This window comes from Morus notabilis, unplaced genomic scaffold (assembly GCF_000414095.1).
Source record: "Morus notabilis unplaced genomic scaffold, ASM41409v2 Scaffold581, whole genome shotgun sequence".
Classification (NCBI taxonomy): Eukaryota; Viridiplantae; Streptophyta; class Magnoliopsida; order Rosales; family Moraceae; genus Morus; species Morus notabilis.
This window is the reverse complement of record NW_010362557.1, coordinates 126,082-146,807: the sequence shown is the minus strand read 5'-3', so window position 1 is coordinate 146,807 and position 20,726 is coordinate 126,082. Positions and strand designations below refer to the sequence as shown.

Sequence of the window (20,726 nt, the reverse complement as noted above, 5' to 3'; positions counted from 1 at the left end):
TTATGATCAAACACTCACATTTACCCTCCATTGAAAGAAACTCTTGAATGTCCTTCCAAGTGCTAACATTGAGTCTGCTTACACAATTATTTTTATTCATGTCTTTTTTTTTTTTCCTTTGCTTTTCTTTTCTATAAAGTTTTCAACAAGCGAGACTAGATTCTAGAAAACCCATAGCCGAACTAGTTTGATAAGATGGGCAACATATAAACTCTCTGTTTTTGTTTCTGTTTCTGTAGTACAATAAGCTTTTGTTGCATAAAATCACAATGACCTCAAGAAAAATATAAAAAAAGATTAAAAAATAAAAAGATGGACTTTCAAAGAACCTCAAAGAAAAAATAATAATGACCTCAAAAAAAAAAAGGCATTAAAGTATAAAATCACAATTACCTCAAAAAAAATATAAAAAAAAAAAAAAAGGAATAAAAAAAAAAAACCAAATTCCCAAAAAAAAAAAAAAAAAAAAAAAAAAAAAAAAAAGGGACAGTCAAAGAACATTTTTAAACGACAAAACGACATAAGTTAGTAAGCGAACTTTTGAAACGACAGCAGATGAGTCAACGAACATATGAAACGACATGAAACTAAAGACGACATTTTCGAAGAAATACAAAAACACGGAAACAACATTTGAGAAAGAAAAATTACTTTTGTAGACGACATATACTAAATGTTGTTGTAGAAAGAACAATTACTTACGACAAAAATACAGAGCGTTTTCCTTTGAGGGAGAGACAACAACCTGGGAGAACAATGATAGTCTAAAACCGACATAAACAGAAAACTACATCTACTGAGAAATGATGAGCACACAAATCTATCGTCTATATGTCGTTATGGCATAATGAAACGACATAAATAACTAAAATAACAAACTGGCATAAAACAAATTATATTAATTAAATAAAAGGACGTCAGCTTAAGTCAATAACAGTCGACAGCAACAAGAAACAACATTTAGGTAAGGGATAGTAACCTGGGAAAACAAAATCGAAGAACGGCCTAACCACAACATCTATGTAAGACAACAAAGAAAAAACGACATCATCAATCAGATCGACAATAAGATTGTGCCCAAAAAAATAAATAAAAAGAGAAGAATGACATTAGAAAGAAAGACAAAAAACCAAAACCGACATCGTCAACACGAGTATCAAACGACAACACTATTGAACGAAAACGGCAACAGCATTGAAAACGACTACTTTTTTGAGGGGAACTCCGACATGAACCTGAAAACGACATAAAATAGCATTGGAAAAGGACTACCTTTTTTCAGGGGTACACCGACGTGAACCTGAAAACGACATAGTAAATCCTACACCGACACGATTTAGTAGAGCAGCAAAATGACCTTCGAAAACGGCAAAAACATCAACAAACAAAATTGAAATTATAAACGACAATAACATAAGGAAACGACAGCTTGTAAAAATGAAAAATGACATGAAAAATTAAGCAACGAAAGCACTAAAGACCAAAACCAACTCGGCAACATTCAAAAATAAATAAATGAATGAATGAACAAATAACCTGGTAAATCATTCTCAAAAAAAAAAAAAAAAAAAAAAAAAAAAAAAAAAAAAAACCGGGGAAAAAATTTTAAAAAAAAAAAAAAAGAAAAAAAAAAAAAAAGAAAAAAAAAAAAAAAGAAAAAAAAAAAAAAAGAAAAAAAAAAAAAAAGAAAAAAAAAAAAAAAGAAAAAAAAAAAAAAAAAAAAAAAAAAGAAAAGAATAAACGCATCAAAGTATGGTTTCCTTATCTCTCATTTTATACAAGGGTGTAAGTCGGTGTTAAAAGTACACACGAGAGGTAAAACGCAGTATCATTTCTTCCATTAAGCAGTGACCTCAAAAACATTAGCAATAGATTAAGAACGTGGAGAAGTTAGCAGACAATTACACACAAATGCCAAGAGCCAAAAAGCTCGCAAATTTTTATAGCTTTTATTAAGCTTTGAAAGGTTTGTCCGAACAAAATTACAGCGGGGGAAAAAAAAAAAAAGAATTAACACTCTCCCCCCCTTTTTTTTTTTTTTTACCTTTCCTTTTTCCTCGACAAAATTACAATTTTTGGGTATAAGAACTGTGAGATCCTACGAAAGAGGGAATGGGTTAGTGTTCCTTACGGAGAAACAATGGCTGTGCAATTGTTGTATCCTAATTCATGAACTGTCGGCAGTTTGGAGCTTTACACAAACAAGGGACTTTGAATTCTTCGGGTTCGTCAGGATCAAATAAGTAGTCATACCTATAAAAGCCAAAAATAAAAATGAAAATAAAGAATAAGACCCAATTAAGAATAGCTGATTATCTACAAGGCAAACAAAGGACGGGGAGAGAGAGAGAGAGAGATTACGTTAGCTCGTCACCAGCAGCTACGTTGGTCTTAGCAATAAGTACAATACGGCTCTCATCATCACCAACACTCATGATCCTCGCGTAGCAATTGGGCATGCACTATATATCAAAGTTGGACAAGGACAAAAGAGATTGAATAGGAAGGAAACTTTGTCAATGTTAAAAGGATTATGGAGATCACAATATCCCAAAAATAACTTCTAACATTAATTATAATCTTTACTTACCGAATGATTGATTAAGCGTGCTATGTTCCCTTTATCAGTAGCATCCACCACTACCTCTTCACTGATCTTAAAGAGCTGCCCAACAAAAAAAAAAAAAAAAAATATATATATATATATAATAATAAAAACAGAAAGATCGCATTAGCTTAGCTTCTAGGTAATAAGAAGGAAAGTAGAAAGTAACACAAATTATATCTTCTATATCATTCATAACAAATCAGTGGAGAAAAGAGAGTAACTTACATAGCAGTCTTTGCCTTCCGATCTGTAACGTGCTTCCCTAAGATCTGCAATACTACGCCTCACCTGCTCTCCACGATATTCAAGAACCTGTGTATAACAATATATGCTTCTCATTCCTTGTCGAAAGCCAGAATATTTCCCGAGGCCACATAACTGAAGAGTGACCCAAAATCAAAAGATCAAGTAAAAAGGCTATTTTTTTTTACCATATCTCCTTCTTGAATATTTTTACGTGCGAAGAGACCCCAGCCATGTATGCCAGATCTACCAAAGCAAACACGATTGTTTTCGGTTCTCTGGAGTCCAATAAACACAAATACCAGTCAAAATCAATTCCAGAAAGTCAATTATAGAGAATAGAAAAGGATTAAGATTGTGCCTGTAAGTGGTAAAGCCGTTCTCTGAAAGAAGAAAAGGATTTTGGTTCCTCAGCAACCTGCTGAAAAAGAAACGACAGTGTGTCACCTTGAGGTTATGATCAAATTACTATATTTGCGAAAGAATTTTACAAAGTTGAAGAATGTTTACCATGAAAGCGTTCAAGTTTTCTATGTCTCCCAAGGGATGATGGGAATGTCCTTTCACTCGGTGAGTAACGGTTTCTTCTTGCATTCTCTATCAACCAGAAAAGTCACGAGTGATGAAGAAGAATGTGCATAATCAAAATATAAGGAATCATCAAAGCCCAAACATGTATTACGTGAAATAGAACTGAAGCCTGCACTTAAATGTGTTTTCTTGATCCAACATACAAGAAACAATAAAAAGAACTTGCCTACTTAAATGCTGCTTCACAAACATATTTTGCTATCCAATTAGTGGTGGTAGATGCATAAGTAAACAAACAATAGTGTTTGTGATTATGAATATTGTTTTATATAATTTAGAATTACGTATTAGTAATTTGTTACTAGCTTATTATCTCACACGTTACCAGGTGATTGGTAGTGTATGTAAGAGACAGAAGTCCTGATCCCCCACCAATTTCACCTGAAAATTATTTAAAGCATTCACCAATTTGACAAGGACTAGTTGCTTTTGCATATATTTTCTCGTTAGTGGTCTTGCTTTAATTCTATATTACCTAAATGACAAATTCACATTGTTCAACTAACTATTCAGCTCCCAAAAGACGAGAGGAGAAGAATGAGAGGAAGAGGAAGGTTGAGACGCATACTTAGGCGCCAAAGAAGGAATAAAAATGAAAGCAGAGAAAGAAAAACATATAAGGAAATAAAAATCAAAGCAAGTTACCTGCTTGTTATTGTTTGATCTCTTGAATACCCGGCACCTTGCAGCAGATAATGGCTCGTGCTCAGTAGTTTCAACAGTTGGAACCTCTTCTGCTTTTGTTCTATTTGATGAAATTAACCTTGAACCGGCCCTCTTCTTATTTTGGAGAAGGTTTTTTGCTGAGAAGACACCTAGAGGAGTCTGTATAATTAAGACAGTATCTGGATTTGGGGCCCTGCACCAAAAATGAAACCATTGCTTCATGTTTTGTGAAGGAACAAAATTACTTTATATTTGCAACACAACCAGCAAAGCAAAAACAAGAGAGACTCGTCAAAAAAATCATAATTACAAACCTGTGATAAGCACAATAAGAAATCATTTTCGTGATTTGCCTGCCATTCTTTTCCGAGCAGTGTAGCTGCAATAAAAGTCAAGCATAAATCACTTTTTCTGGGTGAAAAAAGAGATGAATTACTATAATTTTGAACAGCATAAAGCACTAAAAGACGGTGTCTAGGATCTAACCTCCATGCGATACCCTGCCCTTGATGCACACATCGCGTGGTAATAAGTGGAACACTTGCAACATTGCATGCATGAGCCATGAATTTGCTTGCAAATAACACAAATCTGAAGGTCACAAAAAAAGCCCCCCTTAATACTGCATCAGCTAAATATTCTACAGGTGTTCAACAAGACTACGAATACTAAATTAGATTTCCAGTAGATATAATAGTTTATTGACTACCAAGAAAATTAACAGATTGGGAGTTGGCAAACATGTTATTCAAAAGATAAAGAATGGTTATCCTCAAGAAATATTGTGTGGATCTAATCAAAAAGTTTCCATGAATCAAACTGAATTAAAACAGCTATAAGGTTGTACTGACTAAAGCAAAGAATCCACCTTAACAAAAGAATTAGATGGAATACTCAGGATCCCAAGAGCAGGCTCCATCTTTTCGTCACTTGCAAAAGCGACTTCAGGCCTGAACCAAGCACATGTAACATGAACCCACAATGCCTCAATATCAGTTGGCTTTAAAGCACCTCCTGCAGCAAACATAAAATAAAATACATCAACTTATAATAGCAAAATGAAACCAAAATTGGTTATCGGGGGAAAAAATCCATCATAAATTAATGACCAGTGAAAACTAAAGAGTAAAGAAGTTTAGACGAGGAGTTATAAAGTCATCTTTAACCGGAGGAAGGTTGCCATTGTATGAATAATCATTCTTATAATAACACCCGCATTACTAATTGACCAAACTTTACGAAAAGCGGAACATCACATAAACTGAGAGAAGTTGTGCATTATGTCTGATTTCATAATTGGATGACGAAGACCATAGGAGACAAGTATGTATGAAAAACAAAACTTAACCTTTTTTCATAATGAAAAATTGCCCAAAAAAAAAAAATCTTAAGGACTTGCCTTTAACAGGACAGAGGCAACATTCTCTCTTGATTTCAGGTGTTTCACATGCTTTGCAAACCCATGAAGTGAAATCCCGAACGTTTCTTGCCCCATAGCATTCTTGATGAACAGCTATTTGGCATCTGATAGAAAAAGTAAGCACTCTGTAAGTTCCATACAAAACCACTAGCAATCAACAACCTCTAAGGATGTAGGGATGCAGCTATGTTGAGCAATATTCCTAAACATCCAGAACGTGCCTAAATACAGTTCAAATTCCGCAACATTTATTCCTTTTCACGCATTTGGTAATAAGTGGAATACGACTATTGGTCCTGCTGGATTATCATTGTTATACTAAGGCAATAAATCTCAGACAGTTGCCCACATGATAGTACCTGTTGCAGATGATGATCTTGTTGTAATCCCAATCTTCAACCCATCTACATACAGCACATCGTTCTGTGGTCCACTTAGCATAAACAGGTTCATACTTCTCTGTCATAGCAAGTATAAGAATGCAGTTAGCTCTCACCAGGTCAGATAATTACTGGAAAAAAATTCAAATAATAAATGATTTATACATGACTCATAAAAAATGACAATAAAAACAACTCACCTTGCAAAAAGGCAAGCAATTTCTGCTTTCGTTCTTTCATAGAAGGCCTTTTAGCAGGCTTTGCAGACACAAGAGCACTTTCGTGATACTCTGCCAACTGCAACATCTACAACGTGAAACGAGATTCCATTAAACTAGAGTTTCATCCGTGATACATCAGTAGCTATGAACCCAATACATAATTTGCTTTCCACATTGAAAATTCTCATCACCATGTCAAAGAAACACATGTTTCATATTAGAAAAAATCAATACTCCCAGAATAGTTTGAAAAAAAATGAAGTAGAGTACAAACCCATTGTTCCAGTGGCAGCATAGAACCTTTCACCCTAACACTTGTCTTCCAGTTTCTCGATTTGGAACCTGTGTGTCGCTCCCATTCACTAAGTGCTTGCTTTTCAGAGCCGCAAAACCCACATTTGCAGACAACTCTGGGATGAAAAGAAAAAAAAAATGAGAGGATTGTAGAACTTTATAAACAAATAAAAATGTAAAATTCAGATACACAGATCATAGCCATAATAAAACTACACCAGTATGAAGAAGCATTGACAAATGTCAGTGGCTAACGATTCTTTTCCACAAAATTTCTTCTTTAGAATACTTGAGAAATAAGAAAAGAAGGAAAATAGCCCAAATAATAATCATAAATTTGTTTGTCCCAACAGATAAGATTGCCGGAAAAGACAGTTAAATTTGAGCCACTAAAGCTTACAAGTGAAGGCTTGGAAAATATGTGCCTTCCACACCATTGCAAACAACTGTAACCTTGTTAGGCAGCACCAATTGACCATGACTTTTGTTCCATCTGCATCAAGAAACTCAATATTTGTTAGATATAAGGAGGGGAAAGAGCACATCCATTCAATTAGGAAATGCAACCTGTATCAAGAAAATAAACTACAACAATAATAACAATCATGCAATAAAAGGAAAATAAGTCCAAATTTTCTAATTAAAAAACATTAAATGGGGCTCCACAGACATACTTGACTCTTGGTTGTCCCTTTTCTGAATCTGATAACTCGAAATTGAACTTCGCTTTGCAAGTTGGGCAGTAATAGTCAGTGCCGCCCAAATTCTTCAAAAAAAAAAAAAAAAAAGAGAACAACTTTGTCATTGAAGTGTGCAATGTCTCGTTTCCCATTAAGCAAATAGAAAAGAACAACTTCATCATATATATAGTTTGATCAAGAGACCTTAAAGAGGTTGCTGGAAATTTTGTCGCACTCCGCATGAACCCATACTTTACAACCATCACATCGAACCTGTTAAAAGAGGAATGTTTTCAAAAATAATAACCAGAATAACAAAACAACAATAATAACTAGCCGTCATTTACAAAGAGTTTGTAGAGCTCTCTTACCCAACTTCCACTGTCCGCGTGATTCCAGATTTTCTTGCATATGCCACAAAAGTGGTTTGATTTTATTAACTGCACTAAGAATTCGTTTAGTACGAACATTGCAACAAAACTTGCAAGCCCAAAGTTATTACAGAAAACAAATGGCACACAGAAAATAAGAAAGACACAGAGCAAGGCATCATACGAACCCTTGCACATGTTCTGCACAAAAACTGTTCTGATGGAGTTGAAACCTTCATTTTCTTTGTCATTTTAAGAGGTAGAATTGAGCCACATCCTTCACAGGGCCGAGTGTCTTTCTTCTTATCAAATAGATCCTGCATACAGGACCCTAATTCAATTAAACAACGAGGATTGAAAAACATATATATATACAACACGGGATCAAAACCCGTAATCTTCCCCCAAACCCCATCCCACCCAAATGCCCCCATGCCACCAGACCAAGTGGTCTTAGGAAAAAACAGACATTTTTTTCTAATCAAAGGAATATCCTCATCTCCTACAGGTTACTCAGAGAACTCAGACAAATTGTGATTTGTAAATCTTCTGCAGCCAAATAATGATGTTAAATTGTTAATTAAGACAAGACGCTTCATCAACTCCAGCCGCACAGTAAATATATTCTCAGATTGTTTACATTCAAGCATAAAGAAAACCTGGAATAATAATTAGTCGACGGCGAAGATAATGCAATGTGGATAACCTTTTACGTGACATTTGTCAAATACTGCAGTCAACATTACATTCAATCCATTACTCAAAATTAAAAAGCACGATACTCCAGACAACTTGCCTGATCCTGGTTTGAACCAGTAACTTCTTGAAATCCCCTAAGAATAGATTCATCATAAGTTGCATTCCCAGCAGCCATGTTTATATCTGCAATCAGTTTCTCCGTAAATCCTTGTTCTGCCAAAAACGCCTCTTCAATCGCCATTTGAAAATCACAGGGTGCACAATCATTTACTCCAGACTGCCCCTGGAACCTATGCCACGCAAAGTATTGCCTCAGAAACAAAGACGTTTCTAGATTAAAATTCGAATAACTGTCCAAAATAAAACCACTAAAATGCACACCTGTCTACATAATCCATAAATGGAAAAATGTTTCCCCGTCTAACCCACGCATAATCCTGCTCAATATCATTGAAGTACCACAATAAATGACAAACGTTAATCAATAAAGACAATTATAGCATTTAATAACACAATCCATGACTTAAATTAAAACTCAACATCGGAACCAATCCATACCCTTTGGTTTTGGTTTCCAGAGTATCCAAAAAACATCACACAAGCAGCATCGGCAATGCAAGCCCTCAAAACTAGCTCAGGCGCTTGCGACATCGGGTCGATGACAATGGCAGGCCAAAAGGGCTCCTTCTTCCCTGGTTTTGCCCACACTATATCACCCGAATAAAAGTCTTCAGGTCCATAAAACCCATCAGTCCTCTCACTACCCTCTTTCCGAAACCTCTCCGCGGAAGCCAAGTCAGCTTGTCCCTCCATTGCGAACGTCTCTTCATCAACCACTTGCTCGTGTACTGAAGTAAGCGAACTCCGGGAACTCGAATACTTCTTCATGTAAAAATTCTTCACAGCCGTGTACTTTTCCACTTCCCCATCCTCGTCCTCGCACAATGCAGTATACTTCATGGACTTAAATCCATTCCTATCGACGTTCTTCGTCTTTTTCGCATTCTGACTACAAGTTTTCGGTGTCCTAAAGCTAAATTTCTCCTTCTTACACTCAATCTCCTCATCGAAACTATAATCACGCAAACTAGTCTTACTTTCTTTCCTCCAATTCTCAATTACAGAATCATTAAAGCGAGAAGGCAAAACCTGAACTCGACCCCTCGAAGTCCTCACGAGAGGTGGCCTTTGAACCTCAACCTTGCCATTGATCTTCTCAGCCGTCGAATCTCGGCCGTTTGACTTCATCTCCTCCACCGCGGGGGAGAACGAGACCTCGGTGCACCACGAAGCACAGAATCCCTTCTCGGCGGCGACGGAGCTCAGAACCAAGCCATGGAGGCTGACGGGGATAATCCCCGCCGCGACCTCGCCAAGCAGATTGAGAGGGTAATAACCATTCGTTTTCCTCTTCTTCCTCGCGGAGCCCTCGTCGTCGTCACCGGCCGAATCCCCGGGCTTGCATCTCTTCAGACGCGGCATTTGGGATTTCAAATTCCGTTTGATTATCATCGTGTCGGAGATTCAGAAAAACCGCAACGCGAATCCTCAAATCCCAAAAAAACTTCTTCCCCTTCTTCCCACAAGCAGTCTCAATTTTTCACATCAAAACCCCAATTCTCCGTACACGCATCATAAACCCTAATTTTCGAGAGATTCCAAGAAACAGAGCAATCGAGAAGACAACAAGCGTCGGAGAGAATTCCGCAAACTAGCACCGGAGAAAGAAATTCCGACGAAGAAAGAGACTTCGGAGAAGAGAATGCCTGAGAATTTGACGAAGAAAAGGATCGAATTGGAGAGAGAAGAGTTAGAGAGAGAAATAGGGATCTGTTTCAAAGCGGAGTTTCTCTCTAACTGCCTCAGCGAGCAAAAAGAGAGAGGGAAGAATAAGAAACTTAATTTATTAGACCAAAATCCCAATTTAATCACGGAAATAGTGAAAATTTTGAGTTTTGGAATGGAAAGCTTTCTTTTTCGCAAAATTCTAGAGAGAGAGAGAGAGAGAGAGAGAGGGTGGTGTTGTATAGGGCGGGTGAGTGGTGACAGAGTTCAGGAGAGAGAAAGAGAAAGGTCGGCGTTACCTTGTAAAAGTGTTATACTAGATGAGAGAGAGAGGGATTGAGGCTAACTTGCGCATTACGTGTTGGGAGCGCAAAATCTTCAGCCCCGGTCATGAGCTTGGTTCTGGTATGGTGCTATGTAATGGCAAAGCCATTGGGCTGGTTTTGCGACTTTTTTTGTGTGTTTTTCTTTCTTATTATGTCAATTTTGGTACCTTTTTATGTGGGCACTGAAAAATAAATAGAATCAGTCAGTTCCAAGAAATTCGGAACTCAAAAATGTGTCATGCACTCTAGATTATAGGTGCAATTGTTATTGAATTGGAACTTAATTTGTCAACCACGCTACTACATATAAGTTTTGGACTGCAAAAGTTGCGAATTTTTGGTGGGGTTTTGGTGCAAGGAATGTTGTGTACAATTTTCTGCAAATTGGAAAGGTTTCAGAGCAAACGCCGGCAAAAATGAATGAAAGCTTTGATTTTTTTTTTGGGTGTTTTCTTTTTACGTGGGAGAGTCTGTTGGTGGTCACTGGTTCATGGACGGGAAAACAACGGTATGACGTAATAAAGGTGGTGCTTGGGTTAGGCTTCCCCAATTAAATTCGTGAATTTTCCCCCCAAGTTTTTGGAGGGGCATTTTGGTACTTTCGCACGAGCCCATGGAAACTAGTTGAAAGTGTCAGCAGATCAAAGTAATTATCTTCAACCTCAAAAGAAAAAAGAAAAATCTGTTATGGAAATCTGAAATTTTTCGTTATATATTTCATTTTTTAGAAAACCAAAAAATAAAAAATAAAAAGCCCAAACAGCTTTGATCTTGGATCTTGGATAAGGGAATATAGGGAACCGATTCTCGGCGGTCGCTCTCCGTTGCTTTTAATAAATCTGTGAAAATTTTTCAACATTAGTTTTCCTTGAATTGTAACGTTTTTTTTTTTTTTTTTTCCTGCAATCGTATTTTACGTAACAATTCGAAGTCTGCTGAAAATAAATTGAAGATTACCTTTTGAAAAAGTTAAATCTTTTTTAATTGGTATTATATGATTTATAAAAATGGGTTTTTAAAATTGATCGCAGATAATGTCCTCCTGTGCTGCGAGTTCGATCGAAGGTGATGGCAATTATTGGCACATGTTAGAACCGAATATTTTCTTTTTTTTTTTTTTAAATTATTTGTGGGGGTTATGCTTGCGAAGGATTATTTCTTACGGGCCTGATTTTCAAGAGACATAAAACTTGAAGGATTATAAAAAAAAAAGTTTTGGGTGGATGTTTGTTTCTGGTAGATGGGTTTGGTGGAGGTCAAACCGTTGAAATGGGTTTTGATAGGTTCGTTCAACAAGAAGAAAAATATTAGCTACCAAAAATTAGCAACCAAAAAAAAAAAAAAAAAAAAAAAAACAAGAGACTTTCTTTTTCTGGTAAAATGGGAATGACACATCTTAAACCGAAACGGGCATGTTATCACGTGGTAAAAGATTTTCAGAACATAATTTATTTGGTTTGAAAGCCTGAAACTTGGAAGATATAAAACCGTCACTATTATCTGTCATTGTCATTGCCATTTACTAGTTTTGCGATTATAACGTGCTTAGACTACAAGAATCCTATAAAAGTAGCGAGCGGTGAAGATGGTGGTGTGCTTCAACAACGTGAGCAAAATGAGATGGTAGATGATGAGAGAGAGAGAGGAGAGAGAGAGGAAGAAAAAAAAAAGATGGGTTGTTTAATATGGCACAGAATGTGTGTTGGGTCGGCCATATCTTTTTGAGTTCTGGCCATCACGGTACTATTAAATTGTCTCGGTGGTTCATTTATGATGTGGGTTAGTGTAATAGATGAAATTGTTGTGTTTTTTACAGGAGGGATTAATGAAATTGTGAATGGTTTTCTATTTTGATCTTGTTCCATATCTCGGCTCATCCAAGGGCAGGACGGCGAGTTTACATGAGTTGTGATATTTACAAGGTTTCACTAGTATATTTATTATTATTGTCTTTGTCGTCGGGAGAGACCGAGACTTATCATTCATCACAATTCGCACAGTTCATTCAAATTTTTTGTATAGAGACGACAGTGGGGGTTAATTTCAATAATAAAACTTCTAATAAATGATTATTAATTTTAGTATTATTTTTATATACTTTTATAATTAACATCATGGAATCATATTTATTTTTACTTGAATTAAAATGACAATTGTGCCCCATTTCAGTTTTAAAACCTTGAATATATATTATGAAGCCTTTTATAATTCAAATATTCAAAGTAGAGAGAGAGGAGGAGAACGAACGCAGGCGTGCACAGAGACCAAGAAACCCCACCGTCTACCACCTTGAGCACCGACGAACTCACGACAGTGAGAACTCACGCAATCACGCGACGAGAACTGACGAACCTTCGCCGGAGAAATCAACACCTAAACCTCTTCGTCGGAGAAAAACGAACTAAGAAAATCTCACCCTCTTCGCCGGAGAAAACAGCCACGAAACAGACAATGTCAATGACGGATTCTGAGACGAAGGTGAAAACTTTGTTGGTTTTTCTTATTTTTTTGTTTTTTTTTCTTAGGTATTTATTTTTTTTATTTCTTTTACCATTTTTTGTCATCTTAGAAGAAAAGAAAGACTTTAGAGGAGGAGTTAAAAGCAAATAAGGTCAGTTATTTGAAATTTTTTGGGGTCATTGGATTGTCATTATACTCTTTATTTGGTATGTGCCTCTGTTTGATGGCCGGTCATATCATTATGACTGCTTGGTATAATGGCTCATAGACAATGACTCGTACTGTTATGATTGATTGGTTATTCATAGTATTATGACCGGATATATAAAACTATGAATCACAATACAATGACTCCCAAGGTCAACTATGTCTTTGACGTGGTGGTCGTTACAATCAGTTTACATATCAATTATAAATCATCTAAAATCTCAAATTGACGAAGGATAGTATCAATTCCTATCACATTAAGTTCAACCTAGTCATTTTTTTTTGAGTTCTATGTACTAAGTTTCAGAAAAATAAATTTAAGAAGAAAAAAACAAAAAAAAAACAAAAAAAAATTGTGTACCAACCTCGATCTGGTGCACAACCAGAGTATTAACGACGAGAAAATGAGGGCGTAGGGAAGAGAGAGACCGAGTAGAGAGAGAGAGAGAAAAAAAAAAATTGGGTGTAGAGAGAGAGAGAATGGGTGAGAGAGAGTTGAGAGTCTGTTTGAGGTGCTTTTAAATGATAATTTTGACCTAAGTGACATAGAAATTATTTTACCTCACACTGTTAACATGACAATGCTAGTTGTGAAAGTATACAAAAATGGTTCTAAAATTAATAATAATTTATTTATGAATGCTATTATTGAAATTAACCCGACGACAGTGGGCTCTTTTTCGGTTTATGTTGCATTCGCCAAAAGGCAAGAAAAGCCACGCGAAGGAACAAAATGGATATAAGATGGGATTACTAGTATCTGTTCTCTGTAGAATTGAACCAGAGAAGGGACTTTGTGGCTGTAAAAGGAATAAAATTATGGTGTGTTGTGGGCGATATTATCCATAAGAAATGGTCACGGGCTTCCTCTAGCTTGGGCCAACGTGATTGATAATGTGAAAACCAAACAAACAAGGCAATATATATATATATATATATATATATATATATATATTTAAAGCGAAATAATGGCTCAAAATATTACATTTCATAACATATTATATGAACAAGTAACACTTAGTTTGCCTCCCCTTTTATTTAGCATACCCTATTTACAACTCTACAAGGCCATGTAGGTCTGTCTACAGAGGAGGTTATTAGTTATTACAGCAATAAGAGATCTACTACTTTGCAGAAGTTGGGAATTTGTTGAGCAACATCGTCGGATCTAGCTACTTCATTCCTAGGCTTCTTCTTACTATGGTAAGTCAAAGTTATAGCCTCTTGCAGTCGGATTCTTCGGTCCTCGCAAACCTTCCGCGGATCCTTGGTTGGCTGTCAGCAAGAGCCTTCCTGCAGGCATACTGAAAACGAAAGAAACAAAATATAATTTCTTCGCGAGGAACGGGTTCAATGGGCTTATCTGAGACACCGGAAATGTCAATGAGTCGCCTTTGTTACAAGTAAAAAGTTTATATTGTGTATTTAGGCTATTAAGCCATTTAGTTTCTAAGACTGCATGAAAATGTTGCCAATTTGAACTCAGTTTACAAGTTTTTACAACACATTTACATAAGAAAGGACAAAACATTGAAGAATTTATTAGTATTTTTACCTTGATCTTCCTTCCAAAGTTCCTCTTATTCTTCTTATTCCTGTATCTAGAAAGCTTTTCCTTGCGTTCCTCGGAGATGCTTTTGCTGATGATCATCGGCCGCTCGTGAGGAGAATGGATGAGGCTTATGCTACCATTGCCAAGAGTCTGTGACAAAAGTTCAGAATCAATGACTCAGCCCCATCCTGTCGAAATGGCCAGAAACATCTAAGCATTGCTTAGTCCGTAGACTTAGTTAACTAAAAAGCCAATATCATGCTTGGTGCTCAATTTGCAAATCCTTTCATTGCAATTTTAGAGAGAGACATTTCTCTATATGTCTCCAAAAACTCTTCCATTTCAAGATATCATTGTTTTCTATTTTTTCCTGAATAATAGCACAAAGACTATTTCTCTAATTTAATCTCATACACAATATTGGAAAACAAATATGAATAACCAAATCTGACCTTGATGTCCCCGTCACTGAATGCTCGTCGCATCCCGTAGGCAGCGCCCAAATCCATTCCACGAAATTCCAGAAAACTCGGCGTTGTCATAGGTCCATGCATCCAGTCCATTGAGCTTAAACATTCCGAGCTAACACTTTTCTGGAACGATAAATCAAAAAGCGGCTTGTTCTCTTGGATTTGGTTTCCATCAATCCTCAAAGAAGGAATCTTAATTTCTAGGACTTCAGAAAGAGGCACTTCCATCGCCGCCTGTTCTAAGAGATCCTTCTCGCACTCGTACAAAACCTCGCTCAAAAGCTGCTCCTTTTGAAGTGATTCAATGTCTGCAACCTTGAGCGCTTGGCGAGAGATGACATCTTCACCGCATGATATCAAGGACATAGCCGCAGACATCGGATCAAGGCTCATGACTGGCTCTTCAATAATGGGTTCTGGAGCCTTGAACAAATCCCCTTCTCCTCCCATGTCATATTCTGATATCATGGAAGTCTGCATAAGGTCTCTCTGAATTGAACAAAAAAAAAAAAAAAAAAGTATGTAGGTCCCGAAAAGATATTAGGGTCAATCCCAAGCAAAAATAAAAAAAAAAAAAAAAAAAAAAAAAAAATGGCAAAATCAAGAACAGCAACAAAATGACAATAGTTAGACAAAATGTCGTGACTCTTAGCATTAACATTGCAGTTATAGAACCCGAATGGATACACACATAAATTCAATCATTTGTGACAAAACACAAGCAGCTAAAATTCTTGAAAATTCACAAGAGAACCAATAATAGAGAATGTGAATATGCATCCATATTACAGGTGCCGTGTCCCTTTTTTTTACAGAACACCCTTAAGGGGTCCCATGAAAGGCACTATTGGTGATCAAATAAGAGAACTCCTTATATTTAAGGCTTTCCTTAACACTCTACAAAAAACACGGTTTAAGAAATGAAGCATTAATTATCTTTGTGAAACTAAGAAAAATGGAAGAATATTTACACTAAAAAACTGGAAGATAGAATAATCAAGCACAAGAACTTGTTCAGTTTTGCTTCAAATTGTTGCATAGTAACAGCTTACAAAATTGCACATCTTTATAGCTGTAACTTTCACTAGTACCAAGCAACACCACTAAAGTTATATCCTTAACCATGTAAAACACCAATACATTCACTGAAGGAAACAACCTCATTAATTCAGAAAACCACCCAGCTTGAGAAAAAGTATAACCATGGAAAGTCACAACTGATTGTTCCTTTTCCACTCCTCCCCAAAAATTTACCTTTTTAATAGCAAAGAAATCGCCATGGGATCTAATTAAGGAAAATTAATTTTCACTTTCCTCTTAACTCTTTTTTCCCCCCCACGCCCTAAAGAAAAGGAAAAGAGAACTTTATTCATCTTTAGTATTTTCTGTAAGTGCGGTGGAAAAGGCAAAAATCCCTACTACAAGTTCACATCAGAAATACAAAAAGAAACTGCAAGAAAGATTATGGAACACGTAACTATGCCAGAAAAAAAAAATGTTTTTTTTCCACTTATGTACTTTCTTTTGCCTTTTCTATCCTTTTCCAGATCCAGCATAAAAAGCCAACTCCAGCTGTTTCCGCTTGTGCTTTGAGAAAACTACTGCAGAAAATAAAATAAAAAAATCCTTTCCTTTTTGTTTTCTATTCTGAAAATAAATGAAAAAAAAAAAAAACCATGATGAAGAAATTTGAGGTTTGGAACAAAAAAAAAACTGAACTTGCCCAAAAAAAAACCCAACTTTGTTCTGAATTTATCATAAAAACAAGCTTTTTTGCTCCATTTTATCATGAGGATCATTGAGAGAGAGAAATCCATAACATTAACTTTCTGGCAAATGAGTTAAAACCCACCTCAGAAACAATCAAACTAATCCAAATCAAGCTAATCCACAAGCAAAGGAAGAGAAAACAAAGAAAGTAGTACAAATATCGACACAAGTTTCATATTTATATATTATAAAGCTATTTAATTGAAAAAAAGATAAAGAAAAAGAGTACCATCGAGGCATTGGACTTCTGGGCTTTGCACAAATCCTCAAATTGCTGAACTTCTTGAGAGAAATTCTGAAAATAAGGGAACAAAAGCCCCGTCTCTGCATACATTTCTCAAAAGCAAACCTTCAAGCAGATTTTTTTCTTTTCTTTTCGTTTCTTTTTTCTAAATTTCCCAAGAACAGAGCAAAAACATATAACAGAAGAACAGTGAAAACAGAGCTGCCAAAATGACAGAGAGGGGAGAAAGAATAGAGTAAGAAATTGGCTTTGATGATTTAGGACTTGAGTAGGAGAGAGAATTTATATATATAATAATGACGGGAGTGGTAATTGAGTAAATATAGATGATGACGTAATATAATAAGGACAAAAAATGAAAAAGGACATGATTATTTCTATAATGCTTGTCCCCATGTCTCTTGTTATAGTCCTTTTTTTTTTAATATGCATTACTGTTCCATCTAAAGTTAAGTATTTTATTATTTTCAATTAAAAAACTATTTTATTATTTCAATTAAAAACTATTTTATTATTTATATGGGAATATTATAGTGCAATTTGTAATTTTCTAGACAGGGGTGGTGAATTGCACCAAGCCAATTTCTGTGGACTGTACGGTAATTGTCAGTCGTCGGTCATCAAAATTTTTTTTTCCTAGTCATCATATTTGTTTAGGGCTGTCGATAGAGAGTCCCACGCGCTTTGCAACGCGTGGGAGCACGTGCTCCAATACATGTTTAATTGAAGTGAAGTGCAACTTGGCACAAATTGCAGTATTTTTATATTGAGGTTTCTTGTTTTCTTTTGATTTCGATTTTGGACGGTTTTTTGCTCTCTATTCATCTATGGAACTGGAATTCTGTGTAATTATATACATCCCATCTGTTTGGGAACTTCTCTGCTAGGTATTTTGTATTCTTAGACTTCGTTTATTTCACCGATTCGAGTTTTCAGTTTTAAATTTTTACAGTAAAAAATTTTCAAAAAATGTCACATCTAACATTTTTATTATAGTGAAAAGCTCTCAGAAAATGTCACATCTCAACTCGAATCTACAAAGTGAATGAGACCTTATTGTATATTTTTTAACGTTAAATCACATTAGTTCTTTCTTTAGATAAATTATCTTGTTGCCAAACTCAGGGTCATTGGATTCGACAAAATTTGATGAAATTGAGATTATATGTGAACAGAGCAAGAAAAGGATCGTGTAACACTCAAAAAAAAAAAAAAGAAGATTTGCTCTTGAGGAGACAAATTTCTTAACCCCTCCGTTTTGGTGATATTATTAGTTGTATATGTATGCCATTTTCCATGTAGTATGTTCTCTGCACAAATCCAGATAATAAATGTGTCTCGAGCTATTACAAAAAAAAAAAAAAATGTTGGTTAAAGTTCTTGCAATTATTTTTTTTTTTTTCCTAAAATGATGTTTTTATTTTCTTAGCATCACTTTTTCTGTCTCTCTCTGTATTAATTATTTAGCACGTAAATTTTATTATTTTATTTTTATTTAAATAATAATATATGTTACGATCCTCTCTTCTTATTGAAATGCATGTCTTATGTTTTTCACTGAAACCCATGAAAAACAAATCAAATTGTAGATATCATTGGGTTGTGTGAGAAATGTAATCTGTATCGTGAGTACCAACTGCCATCATTTAAATGTCGTTTTGTAAATCAGTATGTTATTAGAGATCTCCAACGATTACAGTTATACCTACTTAAAATGGAATTAAACAGTTATATTCATCCAAGGAAATCTTTTGATAACCCTAGAAAAGTTAACCGCATGAAACTCTGTTTTCTGTTTCAATCTGTGATCCATCTAAACTTGCCAAATATACAGTTACGTCCGAACATTTATGTCCACTAAAAATGACGGCTGCGAGGGAAGAATCCATATTCAATGCAGGAGATTCGTCCACAAATTAAAGACTATTGTTTTACTTTTGCATTTTTTCAACAAACAAAAAAAAGAGTCAATTGTCCAAAATTCAAGTCAAGTATAAATGTTAGGGCAGTTCATTTTATCGATTCGAGTTTTCAGTTTTAAGTTTTTACAGTTAAAAATTTTCAGAAAATATTACATTTAATTTTTTCTACTACAGTTAAAAATTATCAAAAAATATCACATTTCAACTCAAATCTACAAAGTGAACTAGTAGTATGATGTTTTTCTCCAACATTTCGATTTTGTTTTTTTAAATGCTTACGATAAATTGGTCTGGATGAAGAGTTATAGAAGCTTTTTTATTTTTGGCTGAAAGCGTTACTTATTTGCTTTGTTTTAAGTGCTTGCTCACCTATATATTACAATATTAACTATACTATTTATTCTTCAAAAGAAAAAAAACAAAGCTTTTTCAACGGAAAAAGAATGCAATAGTAATACAAGTCATATTTTATCGTAGCATAATATCGTATTAAAAAACACTATGAGTTGTAGTTTTAAGCTTGACCTAATTATGATAAATCCACACTCCGAATCGCCAATCCGATAAAAAAATAAACAAAATAAAATACTCTTTTAATTATTCTCTCCACATATTACCCGTTCATTTCACCGATTCGAGTTTAGAATTTAAATTTTGCTACAGTAAAAAGCTCTAAAAAACAATCACATCTAAATTTTTTGCTACAGTAAAAAGCTCTCACATAAAATTACATCTCAACTCAAATTAAAAACTCGAATCAGCGAACTAAACGCGATATTTCATCTATTTCTTTCTTCCTTCCTTTGTTTTCTTACCTTCCACTTGTTTAGGGTGAAAAAAACGCCATGCAATCAGAGTCATGGATAAGAAAGTCCGACAGTAACATTGGGCGAAAAGTTTATAAAAGATGTAATGGACAAGTAATGTGATTGTAAGGCTTAAAACCAATAATCCATCATAATTATTTGACCATAAAGTAATTTTCAAAAGTCTTATCTGCAGTTCAACCAAACAACTTGCAATCTAATAATATGGAAATATCTACCTTATGTGGGCATAAATGATAGCTTTGTCTAATAATCATTGACATTACTTGATTTAGATGTGTGTGGGTCTGGAGGCATGGCTATAATATTTATGTTCTGTTCTTAGTTCCAATCTCCTTAGTTGCTAAGTGAGGAAAAGATTATGCATACACTTTGAAAGATAATACAAATAAAACAATATTATGAAGAAATTAATGATCAAAATCTTAACTAAACTGTACCAAAACCTTCCTCGGTTTGCTAAGTTAGTTAAAAAAAAAAAAAAAGTCCCATTCATAGTCCTACTAAGATATGTCTGGTTTATGCCAAAAAACCATGCAATGGCTTAGTTGGTTTTGATTTGAATATTTTCATTATAATTAAGTTACAGCTAGATCTGATTAATTTTCACTATAGTATATCTGAATGACAAAATGTTTGGCACTTTTTCACTAGGGAAAGTAACTTTAAACTCTTTTTAGTTATCCCAAATTATCTTATGTTAATTTCATATTTTGGTTAAAAAAATATACAAAATATAATATATGATCATGTCCAAGCCAGTTATTATAAACCTGCTATTGTTTTCTTTCAGAGGAAAGCTTGAAAATATATAAAATAATATTAGCTGTAAAAGAAAGAAACAAAGAAAGATAGGATTCTGTATTCCAATATGATGAAAATATTCAAATTCTCTTTCAGTGTGGTGAGCCCTATGCGTCCACATTGCCAAATGGACTTATTAATGAAGTGTTTGGTATGAGGATTCGTGTCATAGTTTGAATCATGGTT

The 20,726-nt window shown here is 35.0% G+C and overlaps 3 protein-coding genes across 4 annotated transcripts in view; 1 reads left to right on the top strand and 2 right to left on the bottom strand.

Moving 5' to 3' along the window:
* LOC112092374 overlaps positions 1-247 on the top strand; it is a 1,764-nt gene extending 1,517 nt beyond the window's left edge. Inside the window, exon 5 of the mRNA XM_024168419.1 lies at positions 240-247. Within this exon, the coding sequence (XP_024024187.1) occupies positions 240-247 (8 nt within the window). The remainder of the gene's footprint in view (positions 1-239) is intronic.
* Positions 248-1,885: 1,638 nt separating this feature from the next.
* Positions 1,886-10,452, bottom strand: LOC21390243 (histone-lysine N-methyltransferase ATX4). Of its 2 annotated transcripts, none has more exons than XM_024168420.1 (23): positions 8,732-10,452; positions 8,555-8,610; positions 8,271-8,463; positions 7,663-7,791; positions 7,475-7,543; positions 7,308-7,376; positions 7,098-7,189; positions 6,824-6,916; positions 6,404-6,539; positions 6,109-6,214; positions 5,888-5,987; positions 5,508-5,632; positions 4,977-5,122; positions 4,595-4,699; positions 4,423-4,487; positions 4,088-4,301; positions 3,362-3,448; positions 3,213-3,272; positions 3,040-3,129; positions 2,834-2,920; positions 2,591-2,665; positions 2,362-2,462; positions 1,886-2,253 (listed from the first exon to the last, which is right to left on the bottom strand). In XM_024168420.1, exons 1-23 carry the CDS (start codon positions 9,683-9,685, stop codon positions 2,163-2,165), a joined length of 3,243 nt encoding a protein of 1,080 aa, XP_024024188.1. In that variant the 5' UTR covers positions 9,686-10,452; the 3' UTR covers positions 1,886-2,162. The 2 variants fall into 2 exon arrangements, with proteins under 2 accessions (XP_024024188.1, XP_024024189.1); XM_024168421.1 differs by having other exon boundaries at positions 3,213-3,269.
* A 3,468-nt stretch (positions 10,453-13,920) lies between these two features.
* LOC21390242 lies at positions 13,921-17,228 on the bottom strand. The gene is made up of 4 exons (XM_010102460.2): positions 16,973-17,228; positions 14,956-15,462; positions 14,507-14,653; positions 13,921-14,255 (listed from the first exon to the last, which is right to left on the bottom strand). The coding sequence occupies exons 1-4, from the start codon at positions 17,075-17,077 to the stop codon at positions 14,166-14,168; spliced, it is 849 nt and encodes a 282-aa protein (XP_010100762.1). The 5' UTR covers positions 17,078-17,228; the 3' UTR covers positions 13,921-14,165.
* Positions 17,229-20,726: the final 3,498 nt, after the last annotated feature.

Coding starts and splice junctions, on each gene's coding strand:
- LOC21390243 (XM_024168420.1), bottom strand. CDS start 9,685: ATGATAATCAAACGGAATTTGAAATCCCAAATGCCGCGTCTGAAGAGA. Junction 5,988..6,108: donor ATTGCTTGCCTTTTTGCAAG/GTGAGTTGTTTT, acceptor TTGCTATGACAG/AGAAGTATGAACCTGTTTAT. Junction 4,700..4,976: donor CATCTAATTCTTTTGTTAAG/GTGGATTCTTTG, acceptor TGTGACCTTCAG/ATTTGTGTTATTTGCAAGCA.
- LOC21390242 (XM_010102460.2), bottom strand. CDS start 17,077: ATGTATGCAGAGACGGGGCTTTTGTTCCCTTATTTTCAGAATTTCTCT. Junction 15,463..16,972: donor AGAAGTCCAATGCCTCGATG/GTACTCTTTTTC, acceptor TGTTCAATTCAG/AGAGACCTTATGCAGACTTC. Junction 14,654..14,955: donor TCAGTGACGGGGACATCAAG/GTCAGATTTGGT, acceptor CTTTTGTCACAG/ACTCTTGGCAATGGTAGCAT.